Source organism: Dipodomys ordii, unplaced genomic scaffold, assembly GCF_000151885.1.
Source record: "Dipodomys ordii isolate 6190 unplaced genomic scaffold, Dord_2.0 Scaffold51, whole genome shotgun sequence".
Classification (NCBI taxonomy): domain Eukaryota; kingdom Metazoa; phylum Chordata; class Mammalia; order Rodentia; family Heteromyidae; genus Dipodomys; species Dipodomys ordii.
In genome coordinates this window covers 3142117-3160017 of record NW_012267267.1, presented here as the reverse complement: position 1 = coordinate 3160017, position 17901 = coordinate 3142117, and the positions used below count along the sequence as shown (strand labels likewise).

General features: G+C 39.0%; 1 protein-coding gene across 1 annotated transcript in view; it reads left to right on the top strand.

The window, feature by feature from the left end:
* The window catches only part of Dock7 (dedicator of cytokinesis 7), a 172569-nt gene that overhangs the window by 123026 nt on the left and 31642 nt on the right, over window positions 1-17901 (top strand). Inside the window, exons 33-39 of the mRNA XM_013020621.1 lie at window positions 1844-1940; window positions 3553-3687; window positions 5874-6026; window positions 7203-7361; window positions 9064-9164; window positions 11284-11476; window positions 14612-14755. Of these exons, the coding sequence (XP_012876075.1) occupies window positions 1844-1940; window positions 3553-3687; window positions 5874-6026; window positions 7203-7361; window positions 9064-9164; window positions 11284-11476; window positions 14612-14755 (982 nt within the window). The remainder of the gene's footprint in view (window positions 1-1843; window positions 1941-3552; window positions 3688-5873; window positions 6027-7202; window positions 7362-9063; window positions 9165-11283; window positions 11477-14611; window positions 14756-17901) is intronic.

The window sequence follows — 17901 nt, the reverse complement described above, 5'->3', positions numbered from 1 at the left end:
CTTATGTGGTGCTGAGGAATTGAACCCAGGGCCTCATGCATGCAAGGCAAGCGCTCTACCACTGAGCCAACTTCCCAGCCCTCCATGAGACTCTTATCTCCATTAAACCACCAGAAAACCAGAAGGGGTGCTGTGGCTCAAGTGTTAGAGCACTAGCCTTGAGCTGAAGAGCTGAGGGACAGCGACTAGCCCCACAACCGACAAAAAAAAAAAAAAAGAATATATGGGGAAAGAATTTTTCATTTGTTATAGGGAAGAAAAGTGTTTTATATATGTAAAAGCCCATTTTCTTCAATAAATCTTCTTGGAAAATGCTTTCAACAACTGTTTCCTATATCAGATTGTTTTGTTTTCTTTGTCACCCCACCCTTCTTCTTAAGTTTAATTGACTAAAAAGGTGAATATTTACAATAGTCATGTGATTTTTATATGTTTGTAGTTGTGAAATGGTTACTGCTATCAAGCTAGTTAACATAACTCTCACCTCAGTTTTTTCCCCAACATTTTTTCTAATATGTGATTTCATCTCTTCTTGCAGTAGTTACATGATGAGCATATCAAAAAATGAAAGGGAAATGAGGTGAAATCTCAGAAATATTAAGTGCTTTTATCCTGGATAAAAACATTGAAGTGAGGTACCAGTAATTCACACCTGTACTGCTAGCTACTCATGAGGAGGTGCCAGTAATTCACACCTGTACTTCTAGCTACTCATGAGGCTGAGATCTGAGAATTGCAATTCAAAGCCAGCCCAGGCAGGAAGTCTGTGAGACTCTTACCTCCAATTAATTACAGAAAAGGCCAGAAGTGGAATTATGGCTCAAATGATAGAGCTTAAGGTGCTCAGGGATGGCCCTCAGGACCAGAATTCAAGCCCCAGGATTGGCAAAACAAACTTCGAAAGTCTGAAATATTTAGATGAATTTGGAACATTTTGAATGTTCCTTTATATGAAATTGTCCTAACTGTAAGCCTATATAGCACCACCTAGTGTCTGTGCCATTCAGAATAAAGCAGTATGTTTGCTGAATGTCTGAAAGCTAAAGCATAAACTTTTACACTGGTATGGTCCTTCTATAGTCAGGTGAGAAAATGTGCTATGTCAAAGACAACAAAATACAGTGTGAAACAGTGCACACGCTCTGTGTGTGTGTGTGTGTGTGTGTGTGTTCATACGCTATTTCTAGGGTGTGTGTGTGTGTGTGTGTGTCTATGTGTTCATATGCTATTTCTAGGGCTTGAACCTGGGGCCTGACTCTTATGAGTCTCAGCTTTTTTTTTTGGGGGGGGGGTCCGGTCATGGGGCCTGAACTCGGAGCCTGGGTGCTGTCCCTCAGCTCTTCAGCTCAAGGCTAGCACTCTACCACTTGAGCCACAGTGCCACTTCTGGCTTTTTTCTTTTTGCTTATGTGGTGCTGAGGAATCGAACCCAGAGCCTCATGCATGCAAAACAAGCATTCTACCACTGAGCCACCTTCCCAGCCCGAGTCTTAGCTTTTTTGCTCAAAGCTGGTATCCTACCACTTGAGCCACAGCCCCACTTCTGACTTTTTGCTGTTAACTGCAAATAAACGTCTCATGACTTTTATTTTTTCTACTCAGGATGGCTTTGAACTGGTGTCCTCAGATCCCATTCTCCTGAGTAGCTAGGATTATTGGTGTGAGCCACCAGTAGCCAGCTCAAAACATTTTTAATATATGAAGTACTTTCTTATTCTCTTGCAGTTGTTTAGTGAAATATTGAAATAGATTCAAGATCTTCATTTCTATGCATTTTTAAGTTGTAGTTTTCCTTATGGCTTTAAAAAATATAAACACAGTTTCTTACAATATATTTTATTAGGTCAAGAGCCGAAATTGAACATGAAGCACTAATTGATGGAAACCTTGCTACTGAAGCGAATTTGATCATTTTAGATACATTAGAGGTTGTTGTCCAGGTAAGAACACAAAGCAGAGAAATTTAAAGTACAGATTTGGTGAACTGGGATGGGGAGGAAATTATTTATTGAAGCAAATAAGTACATTTAAAAATCAGTAGTTTCTAAAAGTTTAGTTCTCAGCAGTCTCTAATTATAAACAGTTGTCTAATTATAAAATGTTTCTTTTCCTATTGCTTCAACTGTTTTTTTTCTTTGAGGATACTTATAAACTGTATGACTCACTACCATTCCCTTTTAAGCTATAGACTTGCATTTCCATAGGCCACTATTTATATTTTCAGTATGCATGGACATGTCTATCAGTACATAGAGATGTGATGGGTTTATTCTACTTTTGTATATTATAGCAGTGCTTTAGGCTTGTTTATGATTTTCTTATTATTAGCCTCTAGATTGTCTTACTTTTTTAGTAATAATAGTAATATTTAGTTATTATTTTGTTTATTTTTTACTGTTTCAGGGCACTATACTTAGAACTTTACAAATCATGATTCCTTTTGTCCTGAAAATCTATTAGCCTCAGAGATGTTAATTAATTGCCTATGATAAAAATTGAAGAACTGGAATTTAAGCCCAATAACTAAATCTCTCAGTTGTTTGAATAAATGTATCTCTCATTAATTCATCCCATTTCCTTTTCTACTACCATTACTGTTAGGTTCTTATTTCAAATCTATTACAATGGCTGCTTGCTTCATGATAGTCTTCCTTTTTCGGTGCATCCCCTACAGTTCCATGAGCTTTTTTTTTTTTAACTTTTCACTACCCTAACTGAAAATTTCAAAACATAAATATCTGAATTTCTTGACTGCTTAAGTGAAAAAAAGTAGGAAACTTAGAAAACTCTTTATGATTTTGTACTCTATTAGTTGAAGTAGGTCTAAATCCACCAGAAGAAAAAGGATTAAATAACTTAAACCACCTAATCTGAGATGCTTGCTCAAAGCTCTAGCCCTGACATTTGCATTTCAGACAGCAGAAAGGAGCAGAAGCCCAGTGCACTTGCCTTTCTATGGACATATGTCAGAGGAATAAAATAATCTTTTGCTCACGTATATCTATTGCTAGGTTCAAAGTCTCCAGCTAAAATCTAAGATTTCTGTTACAGGAAGAAGAAAAGAATTGTTATTGATATGCTAACATCACTCTAGTTTTTCAACCTTATCTCCAGTTGCTTTCTATATGACTCTCAATTTACTTCTGTTTATTTACCATTTTTCCTAGAACATACCTTATGCTTTCTTGAATCTCTATTTTCTCTTAAATTCCATCCATTTTTTCCTCCTCCTCCTCCTCCCCCTCCTCCTCCCCCTCCTCCTCCTTCTTCTCCTCCTCCTCCTTCACTTCCGAGTTTTTCTGTTTATGTGGTACTGAAGAATCAAACCCAGGGCTCCATGCATGCTAGGCAAACACTCTACCACTAAACCACATTCCCAACCCACTTTTTTCCTCTTTTATCCAAATCCTGTTCAGCCTGTTCTTAAAGTCTTCTTAGTTCTAGTGTTATTTTTCCATACCTATTAAAATTCGCTTTTTTATACATATTTTATACTTTCCCAGCCAACTTACAGGTATATGTCTGTTTTATGTATTTATTTTTCAATTTTAGACTGTTTCTGTAACAGAATCCAAAGAGAGCATTCTTGGTGGGGTGCTCAAAGTGCTACTCCACAGCATGGCCTGTAATCAAAGTGCTGTTTATCTACAACACTGTTTTGCCACACAGAGAGCCCTGGTTTCAAAGGTAGGTCCTTTTGTAACTAATCTTGTCTTGCTTTGCTTTCCTTTTAACATTGTCTAAGTTCATTTGACACATTCATTAGTTACCATATATGTATTTAAAATTCTAACAATGACCTTAAGACCCTTGATTCCCCACTGCCTTCTGCCTCCCTCTAGGGATTTCCCAATTTTAAGAACCATTTTAAACTAGTTTCTGGTCTGAGAAAAATTAGTCATTTTGACATGGAAAAGGACTGAAAATTAATAGCTGAGCTTAATAGTGTGTAGGATTTTTAATCTTGTCCTGTCTGTTTCCTTTGTTTCCTGACTGTTAAGATCATAGGTATTATGAGTTTAGAGGCTAAACCCATTTTGTCTATTCCTTGTTAACTCAATTGATTATTAATTTAGTATGTAACCAGGTGCTGGTAGCTCACACGTATAATCCTACCTACTCAGGAGGCTGAAAGCTGAGGGTCTTGGTTCAGAGCCAGCCTAGGCAGGAAAGTCTGTGAGACTCTCATCTTCAATTAACTCCCAAAAAGCTAGAAGTGGAAGCTGTGGCTTGAGAGTAGAGCACTATCCTTGAGCATAAAAGCTCAGGGACAGCATCCAGGCCCTGAGTCTAAGTCCCAGGATTGGCACCAAAAAAAAAAAAAAAAAAAAATTCAACTCACTGAAATTAACTTACTCTATGGTAAACAAAATAAAGGTATTTGTTTGTTCAACTACTTAAGTATTTTAATTCCTATGTTTGTGTTCTTATGGATATTTTATTTTTGAATTTTGGGGTAACTAGTTTATCTTAGTAATTCTACAAGATGGAACGCAGAAATGGTGATGAAATTTAACCAGTGAAAATACTTCCTTTTTTTTTTTTTTTTATCAGTCCTGCGGCTTGAACTCTGGGCCTGGGCACTGTCCCTGAGCTCTTCATCAGCTCAGGGTAAGCACTCTACCACTTGAGCCACAGTGCTACTTCCAGTTTTCGAGTGGTTAATTGGAGATAAAGAGTGTCATAGACTTTCTTTGCCGCGGCTGTGTATGAACAGTGATCCTCAGATCTCAGCCTCCTGAGTAGCTAAGATTACAGGTGTGAGCCACCTATGTCCGGCTTTACTATTCTTTAATAAAAATATTGATAAAAAATTTTTTGTGGCTGGGCACTGGTGACTTTGAGCCACCTTCCTAGTCCTTCATGAGACTCTTATCTCCAATTAATCACCAGAAAACCAGAAGTGGCACAGTGGCCCAAGAGGTAGAGAGATTGCCTTGAGCTGAAGAGCTCATGGACAGCACCCAAGTCCAGAGTTCAAGCCCTACGACCGACCAAAAAAAAAAAAATGTGTGTTAGGCTGGGAAGGTTGCTCAGTGGTAGAGAGCTTGCCTCTCATGTATGAGGCCCTGAGTTCGATTCCTCAGCACCACATAAACAGAAACAGCCAGAAGTAGTGGTAGAGCGCTAGCCTTGAGCTGAAGAGCCCAGGCCCAGAATCCAAGCCCCACAACTGACAAAAAAATATAAATAAATAAAATAAAATTGTGTGTGCACTAGTATTGGAGTTTGAGTTTGGTGCCTTATACTCTTGTTTTTTTTTTTTTTTTCTCTCTCACACTGCTGGCACTTTACCACTTGAATCCTGTCTCCAGATAGGCTTTTGCTGACTTATTACAGAGGTAGTCTCTCAGACTTTTCTGGTGGGCTAGTTTCAAACCTCATTTCACAGGTCTCCTGAATAGCTAGGATTACAGGTATAAGCCGCCAGTACTGTGCTACAATTCTTTTTTTTTGTCAGTTGTGGGGCTTGAACTCTGGGCCTGGGCGCTGTCCCTCAGCTCTTCAGCTCTAGGCAAGCACTCTACTACTTGACCACAATGCCACTTCCCGTGCTAGAATTCTTATATGTTAGTTACTGTCTTGTGGTTTTATACATTATCTGATGGAAGCCATATAATTATCCCATGTGTATAATATTATCAAGCCTATTTTATAGATAAGAAAATGTGTCCAAGATCACATTGTTAACATTTAAGTGATATCTTCAGTATTTGAGCCCACAAGTATTTGAATCTGTCTTTTAACCATTAGTTAAGATTATTTCTTAGCCATTTTCATTTCTGGGCTAACCTACCAGATTTTAAATTCAGGTTATTAGCATATCTCTGAAACTTTTATCATGTAAATTCAGTTTTGTTTTGTTTTTATAGTTCCCTGAACTCTTGTTTGAAGAAGAGACAGAGCAATGTGCTGATTTATGTCTCCGGCTTCTCCGACACTGTAGCAGCAGCATCAGTACAATAAGGTCTCATGCTAGTGCCTCCCTGTACCTACTCATGAGACAAAACTTTGAGATTGGGAACGTAAGTATAACACTTAGGACTGAAAATGTGGCTTAGTGGTAGAGCACTTGCCTAGGATGCATGAAGCCTGGGTTCGATTCCTCAGTACCACATAAGCAGAAAAAAAAAAAAGATCTCTGTGGCTCAAGTGATAGAGTGCTAGCCTTGAGCAAAGAAGCTCACAGATAGTGCCCAGGCCTGAGTTCAAGCTTCAGGACCATACATATATGGAGCAATATATATGTATACATATTTGGAGCAATATGTAGGCTTTTTTATATTTAAATCTAGTCTTAAATTTTTTTTCCAGTGTTGGGGATAGAACCCAGGGCTCTTGTACAAGTATTCTGCTTCTGAACTCCATCCCTTTTTAGACTGTCTTGATATTTTGTATTGTATAGATAGCTTCAAAAAGTCCTTATTGGGACTGGGACCATGGCTTAGTGGTAGAGTACTTGCCTTGCAGACATGAGGCCCTGGATTCAATTCCTCAGTACCACATAAGCAGAAAAAGCCTCAAGTGGGCTATGGCTCAAGTGGTAGAGCCTTGAGCTGAAGAGCTGATGGACAGTGCCCAGAGTTCAGACCCCACACTGACAAAAAAAGAAAAAAAGTAGTGATGTCAACTCCTTTACCTCATCTATAAAATGATATATCATTATTTATAATACTATACCCTAAATAAGCATAATGATCTAGGCACAGTTTCTGGTTCAGCTTCAACAGATAGCATTTATTCAATCCCTGAGTAGCATAGTACTCAGCAAAATTGTTTTATTTCCTTCCTAAGATAAGATTTACGTTTATATTTCATTACTTTCAAAAGTACATGTTAAGCTGGGTACCAGTGGCTCATGCCTAATAATGCTAGCTACTCAGGAGACTCATATCTGAGGATTGCAGTTTGAAGTCAGCTTGGGCATGAAAGTCCCTGAGACTCTTATCTCCAATAAATTACTCAGAAAAAGCTTGAAAGTGGCACTGTGGCTAAGTGGTAGAGCTCTTGGCAGCCTTGAGCACAGAGAGGCTCAGAGATAGCACCCAAGCCCTAAGTTTAGGCCTTAAGACTAGCAAAAAGAAAAAAAGTATGTTTTAGCAGTATACCAATGAGCCACAAATCCCCCACCCCCATCCTAGTTGACTTTTGCTTTAAATTTTCCTATGCTAAAAATTGACATGTTATTTTCTCTGTTGCAGAACTTTGCCAGGGTTAAGATGCAGGTAACAATGTCACTCTCCTCTTTGGTGGGCACCTCTCAGAATTTTAACGAAGAATTTTTAAGACGTTCTCTAAAGACTATATTGACATATGCTGAAGAAGATCTGGAATTGAGGGAAACAACATTTCCTGATCAGGTCAGAAATGGTACTTTCTTTTTTTTTTTTTTTTTGGTCCAGTTGTGGGCCTGAACTCTGGGCCTGGGTGCTGTCCTTCAGCTCTTCAGCTCAAGGCTAGCACTCTACCACTTGAGCCACAGCACCACTTCCAGTGGTTTTTTTTCTGTTTATGTGGTGCTGAGGAATCGAACCCCAGGGCCTCATGCATGCAAGGCAAGCAAATACCACTGAACCACCTTCCCAGCCCAGAAATGGTACTTTCTTAATTGCTAATGCTACTTTCAAAATTCTATTTTGTTAAATAGGCACTTTACAGATAATGATGATGATGATGATGATGATTGAATTTGCTGGAGTATTTCTTTTTTCTTTTTTTGTCAGTTAGGAGGCTTGAACTGGGATGCTGGGAGCTATCCCTGAGTGCTTTCACTCAAGACTAGCACTCTACTACTTTGAGCCATAGCACCCCTTCTGGTGATTAATTGGAGATAAGAATCTCACTGACCTTCCTCCCCAGGCTGGCTTTGAACCATAATCCTCTGATCTCAGCCTCCTTAATTAGCTAGGATTACAGGGAGAAGCTTAATTCTGGCTTAATTCCTTGTATTTTTTTTGAATCCACATGTCATACGCCTCAAAGAAGACTGTTTCCTTTTTTTTAATTATTACTGTTATTAAGCTACTCTTTGTTGTTGTTGGCCATTAGGCTTGAACTCAGGGCCTGGGAGCTGACCCTGAGCACTTTTGTGCTCAAGACTAGTGCTCTAACATTTTGAGCCACAGCACCACTTCCTTGTTTCTGGTGGTTAATTAGAGATAAGAGTCTCTAAGACTTGCTTGCCCATGCTGGCTTTGAACCATAATTTCTCAGATCTCAGCTTCCTAGGGTTACTGGCATTGAGCCACCAGCACCTGGCTTACTCTTTCTTTTTAAAATTGTAGCTTCAGTACTTTTTCTCTGTACATTCTGCTAAATAAAACAATAGACAGTACAAAGTTTTATTATGAAACATTCCCACGTATTACTCAAGCAATTTACATGTGTGTGTGTGTGTGTGTGTGTGTGTGTGTGTGTGTGTGTGCTCGCGTCAGTCGTGGGGCTTGAACTCTGGGCCTGGGCACTGTCCCTCAGCTCTTCAGCAAGGCAAACGCTCTACCACCTGAGCCAGAGCGCCACTTCCAGTTTTCCGTTGGCTTCTATTTGTGTTCTTATATTTCCTACATTCCTATAGTTTGTTTCTACTTATAGCTCTACTTGTTTCCAGACAAAAGAAATGGAATAAGACAGGCATAGGTGGCTCACTCCTGTAATCCTAGCTACTCAGGAGGCTGAGATCTGAGGATGGCAGCTCAAAGTTCAAAGCCAGCCCCAGCAGGAAAGTACATGAGACACATCTTCAGTAAACCATTAGGAACCTGGAAGTGGTACAGTTCAAGTAGTAGAGCACTAGCCTTGAGCTGAAGAGCTGAGGGACAGCACCCAGACTCAGAGATAAAGCCCCATGACTGACAAAAAAAAAAAAAAAAGAAATGTACAGTGTAGTCTACTGAGGAAGTAATTTATTTTATGACTCTTACCATGCCTTAACATACCCCTTTAGAATTATATTGGTATTATATAGTTTTGAAATCTTTTGGTGTTTATCTGAATATCTCCCAAACTAATTTAGTTCTTATGATGAATGAAACATAAATTTTTTTATATAATTTTCTTCTACAGGTTCAAGATCTGGTTTTCAATCTCCATATGATTCTTTCTGATACTGTTAAAATGAAAGAACACCAGGAGGATCCTGAAATGTTAATTGATCTAATGTACAGGTATTGTTTGAGCCACCAGTATTTTGTATAATGGCTTAATAAGTCACATAGCTGGCATTAGATGAAAAAATTATACAGATTAATTAAGTTATTTTTTAAATGGTAAGTTGAAAGGAAAAATGCACTTTTTGTTGTTGCTGATAACAGGGTTTTGAGTCAGGACCTCCTGGCTGCTCAGTTTGCTTGTCAGCTGGCTCTCTACTGCTTGAGCTACTTCTCTAGCCCTGTTTTGTGTGGGGAGGGGGGGCGGTTATTTGGGAGATGGAATTTCACAAGCTCTTTTGAACAGGTTCATATCAAACTTGAACAAATCTCAACCTCCTTAGTAGCTAGAATTATGGGCATGAGCCTCCAGTGCCTAGCTGAAAATGTGCCTTTTTTAGGTACATTATTTAGATCCTCTTTGTCACCTCTTTAGGAATCATGAATAACTTTTTCATACTTTTTTTTCCTGCAGTACTAGGAATTGAATCTAGTACCTCAAGTATGCGGTATATTTAAATAACAAAAGCAAGAAAATTTCTTTAAAAACCCTAACACATATTTAACATGTTGGTGGCCTGGGTCCTGAACTTCTATGAAGGCCTCAAACCTATAATTTAAATGTAAAAAGCAGTTATTTAAGAAGAAAGTATAAGGGGCTGGAAAGTTGGCTCAGTGGTAGAGTGCTTACCTTGCATGCCTGAGGCCCTGGGTTCGATTCCTCAGCACCACATAAGCAAAAAGAAAAAAGCTGGAAGTCGCACTGTGGCTCAAGTGGTAGGGCACTAGCCTTGAGCTGAAGAGCTGAGGGACAGTGCTCAGGCCCAGAGTTCAGGCACCACAACTGGACCAAAAAAAAAAAAAAAAAATTCTCAAGGAAGAAGAAAGTATAAGCAGTGTTCCGGTGGCTCATGCCTGTAATCCTAGCTACTCAGGAGGCTGAGATCTGAGAGTCGAGAGCCAGCCCAGGCAGGAAAGTCTGTGAGACTCTTATCTCCAATAAACCACTCAGAAAACTGGGAGTAGCACAGTGGCCCAAGTGGTAGAGCACTAGCCTTGAGCTGAAGAGCTGAGGGAGAGCATTCAGGCCCAGAATTCAAGCCCCACGACCGACAAAAAAAGAAAAAGAAGAAAAAGGAAGAGAAGAAGGAGGAGGAGGAGAAAGAAGGAGAAAGAGGAGAAAAAGGAGGAGAAGAAAGTAGTATAGCCAGGCAACAGTGGCTGATGCCTGTAATCCTAGCTCAAAAGTTTGAAGTAGAGGCATGGCTTAGAGCACCAGCCATGAACAAAAAAGCTGAACTAGGTTCAAGCCCTAGTGCTTGCACACACACACACACACACACACACAAAGAGGAGGAGGAGGAAAAAATATAGTATGTGATTATTTTACCATTATCCTGATATCAAATACAGTTAATGATTAAAGATAGTATTTCTAGGGACAAATTTTGAGAAATGTGTATTCCTATTGAATCTTGATAAATACAATAGTAAAACTTCATAATTTTTGTCATATATGTTAAAGACAGACAAAAGAACTTCATTCTCTTTAAAAGGAAGGTGCTATAATGAAACTTTTATATGTCTTTTCTTCTTTGAGTATAAAACATCTCTGTTTTCATAAATTCTCATATCTTTTTCCTTTACTGGTAGTTTCCTTAGTGACAGTATTTTAATACAGCATGTCTCTTTTTTCCCTCACTCAACAAAAAAACAGTATTATCCATTTCATGGGTCACAATTACTTTTCAAACATATACAATGACTCTTCTTTTTTTCCTTTTTTTTTTTTGGTTGGTCTTAGAGCTTGAACTCTGGGCCTGAGCGCTGTCTCTCAGCTCTTCAGCTCAAGGTGAGCACTCTACTACTTGAGCCACAGTGCCACTTCTGGTTTTCTGGTGGCTAATTGGAGATAAGAGTCTCAGGGACTTTTCTGCCCAGGCTGGCTTTGAACTTGATCCTCAAATCTCAGTCTCCTGAGTAGCTAGGATTACAGATGTGAGCCACCAATACCTGGCTCACAGTAATACTCATGCCCCTCAAAAACTTGTCAAAATAGGTTATATGTAACAGCAGAAACTTGGCTAGATAGCCTTGAAAAATATATGCTAATTGCAACAATTTGTGTTCCAATTAGAATTGCCAAAGGATACCAGACCTCTCCAGATCTACGATTAACCTGGTTGCAGAACATGGCTGGCAAGCACTCAGAGCGAAGCAATCATGCTGAAGCTGCTCAATGCCTTGTCCACTCAGCAGCACTTGTTGCTGAGTATTTGAGCATGCTGGAGGACCGGAAATATCTTCCTGTGGGATGTGTAACATTTCAGGTAGGAATCTGCCAGATACTACATAAAATCAAGATATGTCCATTTTTGGTTTTAACTTTTATCCACTGGTGTTTATAGAGTTCTGTTTTTATAAAGAAAGTATAGAAACTTAGGCCAATGTTTTTCTTTTTCTTTTTCTTTGGTTAGTCATGGGGCCTGACCTCTGGGCCTGGGCGCTGTCCCTTAGCACTGCAGCTCAAGGCTAGCATTCTACCACTTGAGCCACAGCACCACTCCGGCTTTTTCTGCTTATGTGGTGCTGAGGAACCAAACCCAAGACCTCATGCATTCAAGGCAAGCACTCTACCACCTTCCCAGCCAGGCCAGTGTTTTTTGAGGTAAATTAACAATATTTATATTGTCTTAATCATTGAAGTTTTTTTTTAATCCATCAGTGCAATTTGAGGTGTGGTACTAAGGTTTGTACTCAGAGTCTTGTTGCTTGCTCAGCAGGTGTTCCACCTTTGAGCCATGTCCCAGCCCTTTTTGATTTGGGTATTTTTGAGATAAGGTAACTCATTTATGTGTGGACTACAGTTCTCCTACATAGCTAGAATGACAGGTACACACCTCCATGTTCAGCTTTTTATTGTTTGAATTGAGAATGTGCCAAACTTTTCCTCAGATTGTTCTCAAACTGTGATCCTTCCAGCCTTCACCATGCTTGGGTCATCAGTACATTTTTTTTTAATTTCAGTTTTTTATTTTGTATGTATCATTCCCATGGGATTCTGCTTTTAGCTTGAAAATCTATTAGCCGATATGTATAGGAAACCACTTTAAGGTTGCTTTCTTTCTGGGTATTTATCTTACCCACTCTGACTTAAGCCTTCCTCACTGACAAAGCTAGAGAGCCTTCCAGCCTAGCTTTCCTGATAACAGTTGAATGAACTCTTCTTAGAATACCAGTTTCTTCATCAATACTTTTTTTAAGTTATTTCTTCTTGATTTTCTCTCCATAGTTCTTTACCTCTGAGTTATCTATCAATGCTATGTGTAATTTTTCTATTTACCTTTTTATTACTTTGTAATCAGTCATAGACTTAAAAACTGCAGGACACTCAAAGTAGAATTTATAGTCAAAACTTTTGTTTTGTTTTGTTTTGTTTTTTGCCAATCCTGGGGTTTGAACTCAGGGCCTGGACACTGTCCCTGAGCTTTTATGCTCAAGGCTAACACTCTACCACTTGAGCCAAGGCTCCACTTCTGGCTTTCTTGGTGGTTAATTGGAGATAAGAATCTCACAGTTGCCCATCTAAGATGGCATTGAACCAAGATCCTCAGATCTCAGCCTCCTTAGTAGCTAATATTACAGACATGAGTCACCAGCACCCAGCATTTAAAACTATTTTTTATTAATTTTCTTGTGTATATTTACGTATACAACATAAGGTATGTGTATAGTAAAATGAATAGCATACTTCAACAAATTAACATATGTACCAATTCTCCCTTCCTGCCCATAGCTATATGTTAATAAAAATTCCACTTAAAACTCTTAATTTGCTTTTATTTAACATACTTTATTTAACATTCTTTTATATAAACTATATTAATACCATGACTAAGATGATAGTTTACTATCTGGTAGGAATATATATCTTTGGCTTGCTAGTTAAATTCTTTGTTTCTCTCCAAACTTTTTCATGTAAGTTTGAGGTATTACAAATTTGGATGAATGTAATGTATTCCAATTATGTCAATGTAGAAAGCAAGTTATCAATTATCTAAAAACTAAATGTTTTTTATAGACTCAGCTAATATAAATCCCCAATTAATATTGATTAGTTTTGGGCGAAACCAAAAACAAAAATTGAAGGGTAAATCTAGAATAATTTGGTTATTTTCTAAGTTCAAGTTTTTATTTACTTTTTTGTTTTGCTTTTTTTTTTTTTTAAATAGGGTCTTACTAAATAGCTTAGATTGGCCTGGGACTTGCTATGTCACCCAGGCTGGCCTCAAACTCCTGGTTCTTGAGCCTCTTCCCCCTGAGTACTGGAATTACAAGTGTGTGCCACTATGCCCACTTGCGTTCTCCTTTAAAGAAATTAAAACTTAAAGTCTGAAAACAGGTTGCATCATGGGTAATTACTCAAAAGAAAATACTTACAACTCTGATCTATATACCAATACACACACACAAAAATGTTACACCTACTTCTGAAGTTGGTAAATGAGAGCTGGGATGTAGCTCAGTGCAAAAGCACTTTCCCAGCAAGCACAAGATCCTGGATTTAATTCTCAATACCAAAACAGAAAAGACAATCAATCCATTTAATAGATGGTTGTACAATCAGGAACTGGGCAGGAAAGTCAGTGCAACTTGTTCCTGCAGTTAGCCACCAAAAGCCAGAAGTGGAGCTGTGGTTCAAGTGGTAGAATGCCACTTGAACAAAAAAGATAAGGGACACAGCATCCAGACCTTAACTTCATGCCTGACTATCAGCACAAGGAAAAATGGTTTTGGAGTTTTATCTGTTACAGTAGTGATCAAATTTAGGAGCTCACACATAAATAAGCATGCATTCTACTGCAGAGCTACTTCCCTTGCTTAAGGTCATCTAATAGGTTTTTTTTTGGGGGGGGGAGTTGTTTGTTTGTCTGTTGTTGTTGTTGTTGGTCTGTGGGGCTTGAACTCTGGGCCTGGGTGCTATCCCTCAGCTCTTCAGATCAAGGTTAGCGCTCTATCACTTGAGCCACAGCGCCACTTCCAATTTTCTGGTGGTTAATTGGAGATAGGAGTCTCATGGACTTTCCTGTGGGAGCTGACTTTAAACCACAATCCTCAGAGCTCAGCCTCCTTAGTAGCTAGGATTAAAGGCATGAGCTACCAGCACCCAGTGTTTGTTTTTTTAGTGTGTGGTATGAGGGTCTTTTTATTATTGTTGTTTTGGTGATTGTTTTTGAAAGGATCTCCTCATATTGTCAAAGCTGGCCCAGAAGTTACTTTGTAGCCTAGGCTGCCCTGGAAATTATGATCTTCCTGTTACCACCTTCCAAATGCTAGGATTGCAGCTATGCCCTACCATGCCAGACTAAGCTAAGAGCTATATTTGATTTTCAGTTAACTTTTCCTATACATTTTTCATGATTGGAAATTCCATTTCACAAGCCTTTTCAATTTGTTTTCCCTAGAATATTTCATCAAATGTTTTAGAAGAATCCGCAGTCTCAGATGATGTGGTATCTCCAGATGAAGAAGGGATCTGCTCTGGAAAGTACTTTACTGAATCAGGACTTGTGGGATTACTAGAGCAAGCAGCTGCTTCTTTCTCAATGGTAGATGACTTTTTTTCATTCTCTTCCTTAAGTTTTATACCTCTGAATTATCATTAGCATGTATATCTGTGTTTTCTGCCTTATGACCATGCTTTTCCTTTAAATACTTCTAGAGCTATCTAGGAAAATATTTTTCTCTATATGTGCATGTCTGCTCACTCTTTTATGTTAATAATTCATTACTTCCCTTGTTTATGTAGATTTTTTTTGGTTCACAAAACGTACCACAAAAAGGTCAGTCTCTGATGGCTCATACCTATAATCCTAGCTTCTTAGGAGGCTGAGATCTATGGATCCCAGTCAAAGCCAGCCAAGCAGAAAAGTCCAGAGACTATTCCCAGCTAGACAGCCAAAAAAAAGTGGGAGGGAAGTGGCTGTGGGGCTCAAATGGTAGAGTGCTAACCTTGAGTTGAAGAACTCAGGAACAGCGCCTAGGCCCAGCATTCAAGACCCACAACCGACCAAAAAAACGTGGGGGTATGACTTAAGTGGTATAGTGCCAGCCTTGAGTTGTAAAAGCCAATTAAGAGCGTAAAGCCCTGTACATACATATGAACACAGATACATATTTTGTTTGTTTGTTGTTTTCCTGGTGCTTCTTTGTTTTTGTGCCAGTCTTGGGTTTGAACTCAGGGCCTGGGTGCTGTTCTGAGCTTTTTGCTCCAGGCTATATCTCTACCACTTGAGCTGAAGTTCCCTTTCCAGCTTTTTGGTAGTTAATTAGAGATAAGGATATTCCAGACATCCTTGCCAGGGCTGGCTTCAAACCTCAGATCTGAGCCTACTGATTAACTAGGATTATAGGCAGGAGCCTTGTATTTTAAATTTTAAAAAGAACAAAATAAGGCTGAGATGTAGCTCAGTGGCAAAGTGCTTAACTAGCAAGTGCAACTTCCTGGGTTCAATTCCCAGTACCAAAAAAGGAAAGACAAAAAAATACAGTGAATAAAAAAAAAAACAAAATAAAATTAATCAATTTAAGTTGTGTTTGGGGAGAATGACTTGGCCTCCATAAGCACAGCTTTTTTCTACTGGATGAAATGGAAATTCTTTCCAGTAGGGTAGATGCATTGTTCTGAGGCCCACAAAGTGATGGCCACCACATCTTAATATCCTGGATCTTTTTCTTTTCTTCTTCTTCTCCTCATGATTTTTTTTTATTGTGAAAATACCTACAGAGGGGTTACAATTACATGAGCAAGGTAATGAGTACATTTCTTATCAAGCATTGTTGCTTCCTCCTTTGTTTCCCCTTACCATCCTTTCCCATCCCCCTCCGCCCACGCCAAAGTTGTAAAGTTCGTTTTTCAACATAAGGATTTGTACATCTCATTGTTGCAATGAGTCCACCTGTATCCCTATTTAAACAATTTATTTTTTCCCTTCCCCTCCACAAATTATACCAACATCAAATACAGTGAAAACAGGAGTTATACCATGGGGGAGAGACATACAAAGCAACAAAGAAATCATCTTATAAATATGTTAGAAACAATAGCAAGAAGAAAAAAACATTTGAGTCTTTATTTGGGGGTTCATTTCACCTAACACAACTCATCTGACTGTTTCTGCTTGTCTCAGACATATACTAGTTATTGAAAATAAGGGAAAACATAGGACCTATGTTTCTTTGGACCTGATTTACTTCACTTAATATAATTTTTTCCAAGTCTTTCCATTTCTTAACAAACAGGGCAATGTCATTCTTTCTTATGGAGATATAGAATTCCATTGTGTATATATACCACATTTTCTTGATCCATTCATATACTGAGGGTCATCTGCGTTGGTTCCATATCTTAGCTATGGTAAATAATGCTGTAATAAACATAATTGTGCTGGTAACTTTATAAAGTATGGTCTTGTTTGTGATCACTCAGGTAAATGCCCAGCACAGCCAGCATTATACTTAATGGTGAAAAACTAAAGCCATTTCCTCTTAACTCAGGAACAAGACAAGGATGTCCACTCTCTCCACTTCTCTTCAATTTAGTATTAGAATACCTAGCTACAACAATAAGATAAGATGTAAACATAAAAGGGATTCAAATAGGGAAAGATGAAGTAAAACTCTCCCTCTTTGCAGATGACATGATCTTGTATTTAAAGAATCCCACACACTCCACTCCCAAGTTACTCGAGCTGATTCAAAACTTTGGCAAAGTAGCAGGGTATAAAATTAACCCTCAAAAATCAATGGCTGCCAGGCACCGGTGGCTCACGCCTGTAATCCTAGCTACTCAGGAGGCTGAGATCTGAGGATCGTGGTTCAAAGCCAACCCAGGCAGGAAAGTCTGTGAGACTCTTATCTCCAGTAAACCACTAGAAAACCGGAAGTGGCACTGTGACTCAAGCGGTAGAGTGCTTGCCTTGAGCTAAGAGCTGAGGGACAGTGCCCAGGCTCAGAGTTCAAGCCCCATGACTGACAAAAAAGAAAAAAAAGTCAATGGCTTTTCTGTATGCCAACAATGAGAAAAGCGTGGCTGAAATCAGGAAAGCAACTCCATTTGTAATAGCTCCACAAAAAAATAAAATACCTTAGGAGTTAAGGTAACCAAAGAAGTGAAGGACCTCTATGATGAAAACTTTAAAAACCTGAAAAAGGAAATCAAAACAAAACTTAGAAAGTGGAAAAGCTCCCATGCTCCTGGATTGGAAGGATCAACATCGTGAAAATGGTAATACTTCCCAAGGCTATCTACAGATTCAATGTGATACCTATCAATATTCCAACCTCATTCTTCAAGGAAGTAGAAGAGGCAATCCACAAATTCATATGGAACAATAAAAGACCCCAAATAGGGGCCGGGAAGGTGGCTCAGTGGTAGAGTGCTTGCTTTGCATACATGAGGCCCTGGGTTCGATTCCTCAGCACCACATAAGCAGAAAAAGCCGGCAGTAGCGCTGTGGCTCAAGGGATAGAGCGCTAGCTTGGAGTTGAAGAGGTAAGGGACAGCACCCAGGCCCAGAGTTCAGGCCCCACAACTGGACCCCCCCCAAAAAAAGGAAGTCCCCAAATAGCAAAAACAATCTTTAGCAGAAAGAACAATGCTGGAGGAATATCAATACCAAATTTCAAACTCTACTACAAAGCCATAGTAATCAAAACAGCTTGGTACTGGCACAAGAACAGACCTCAGGACCAA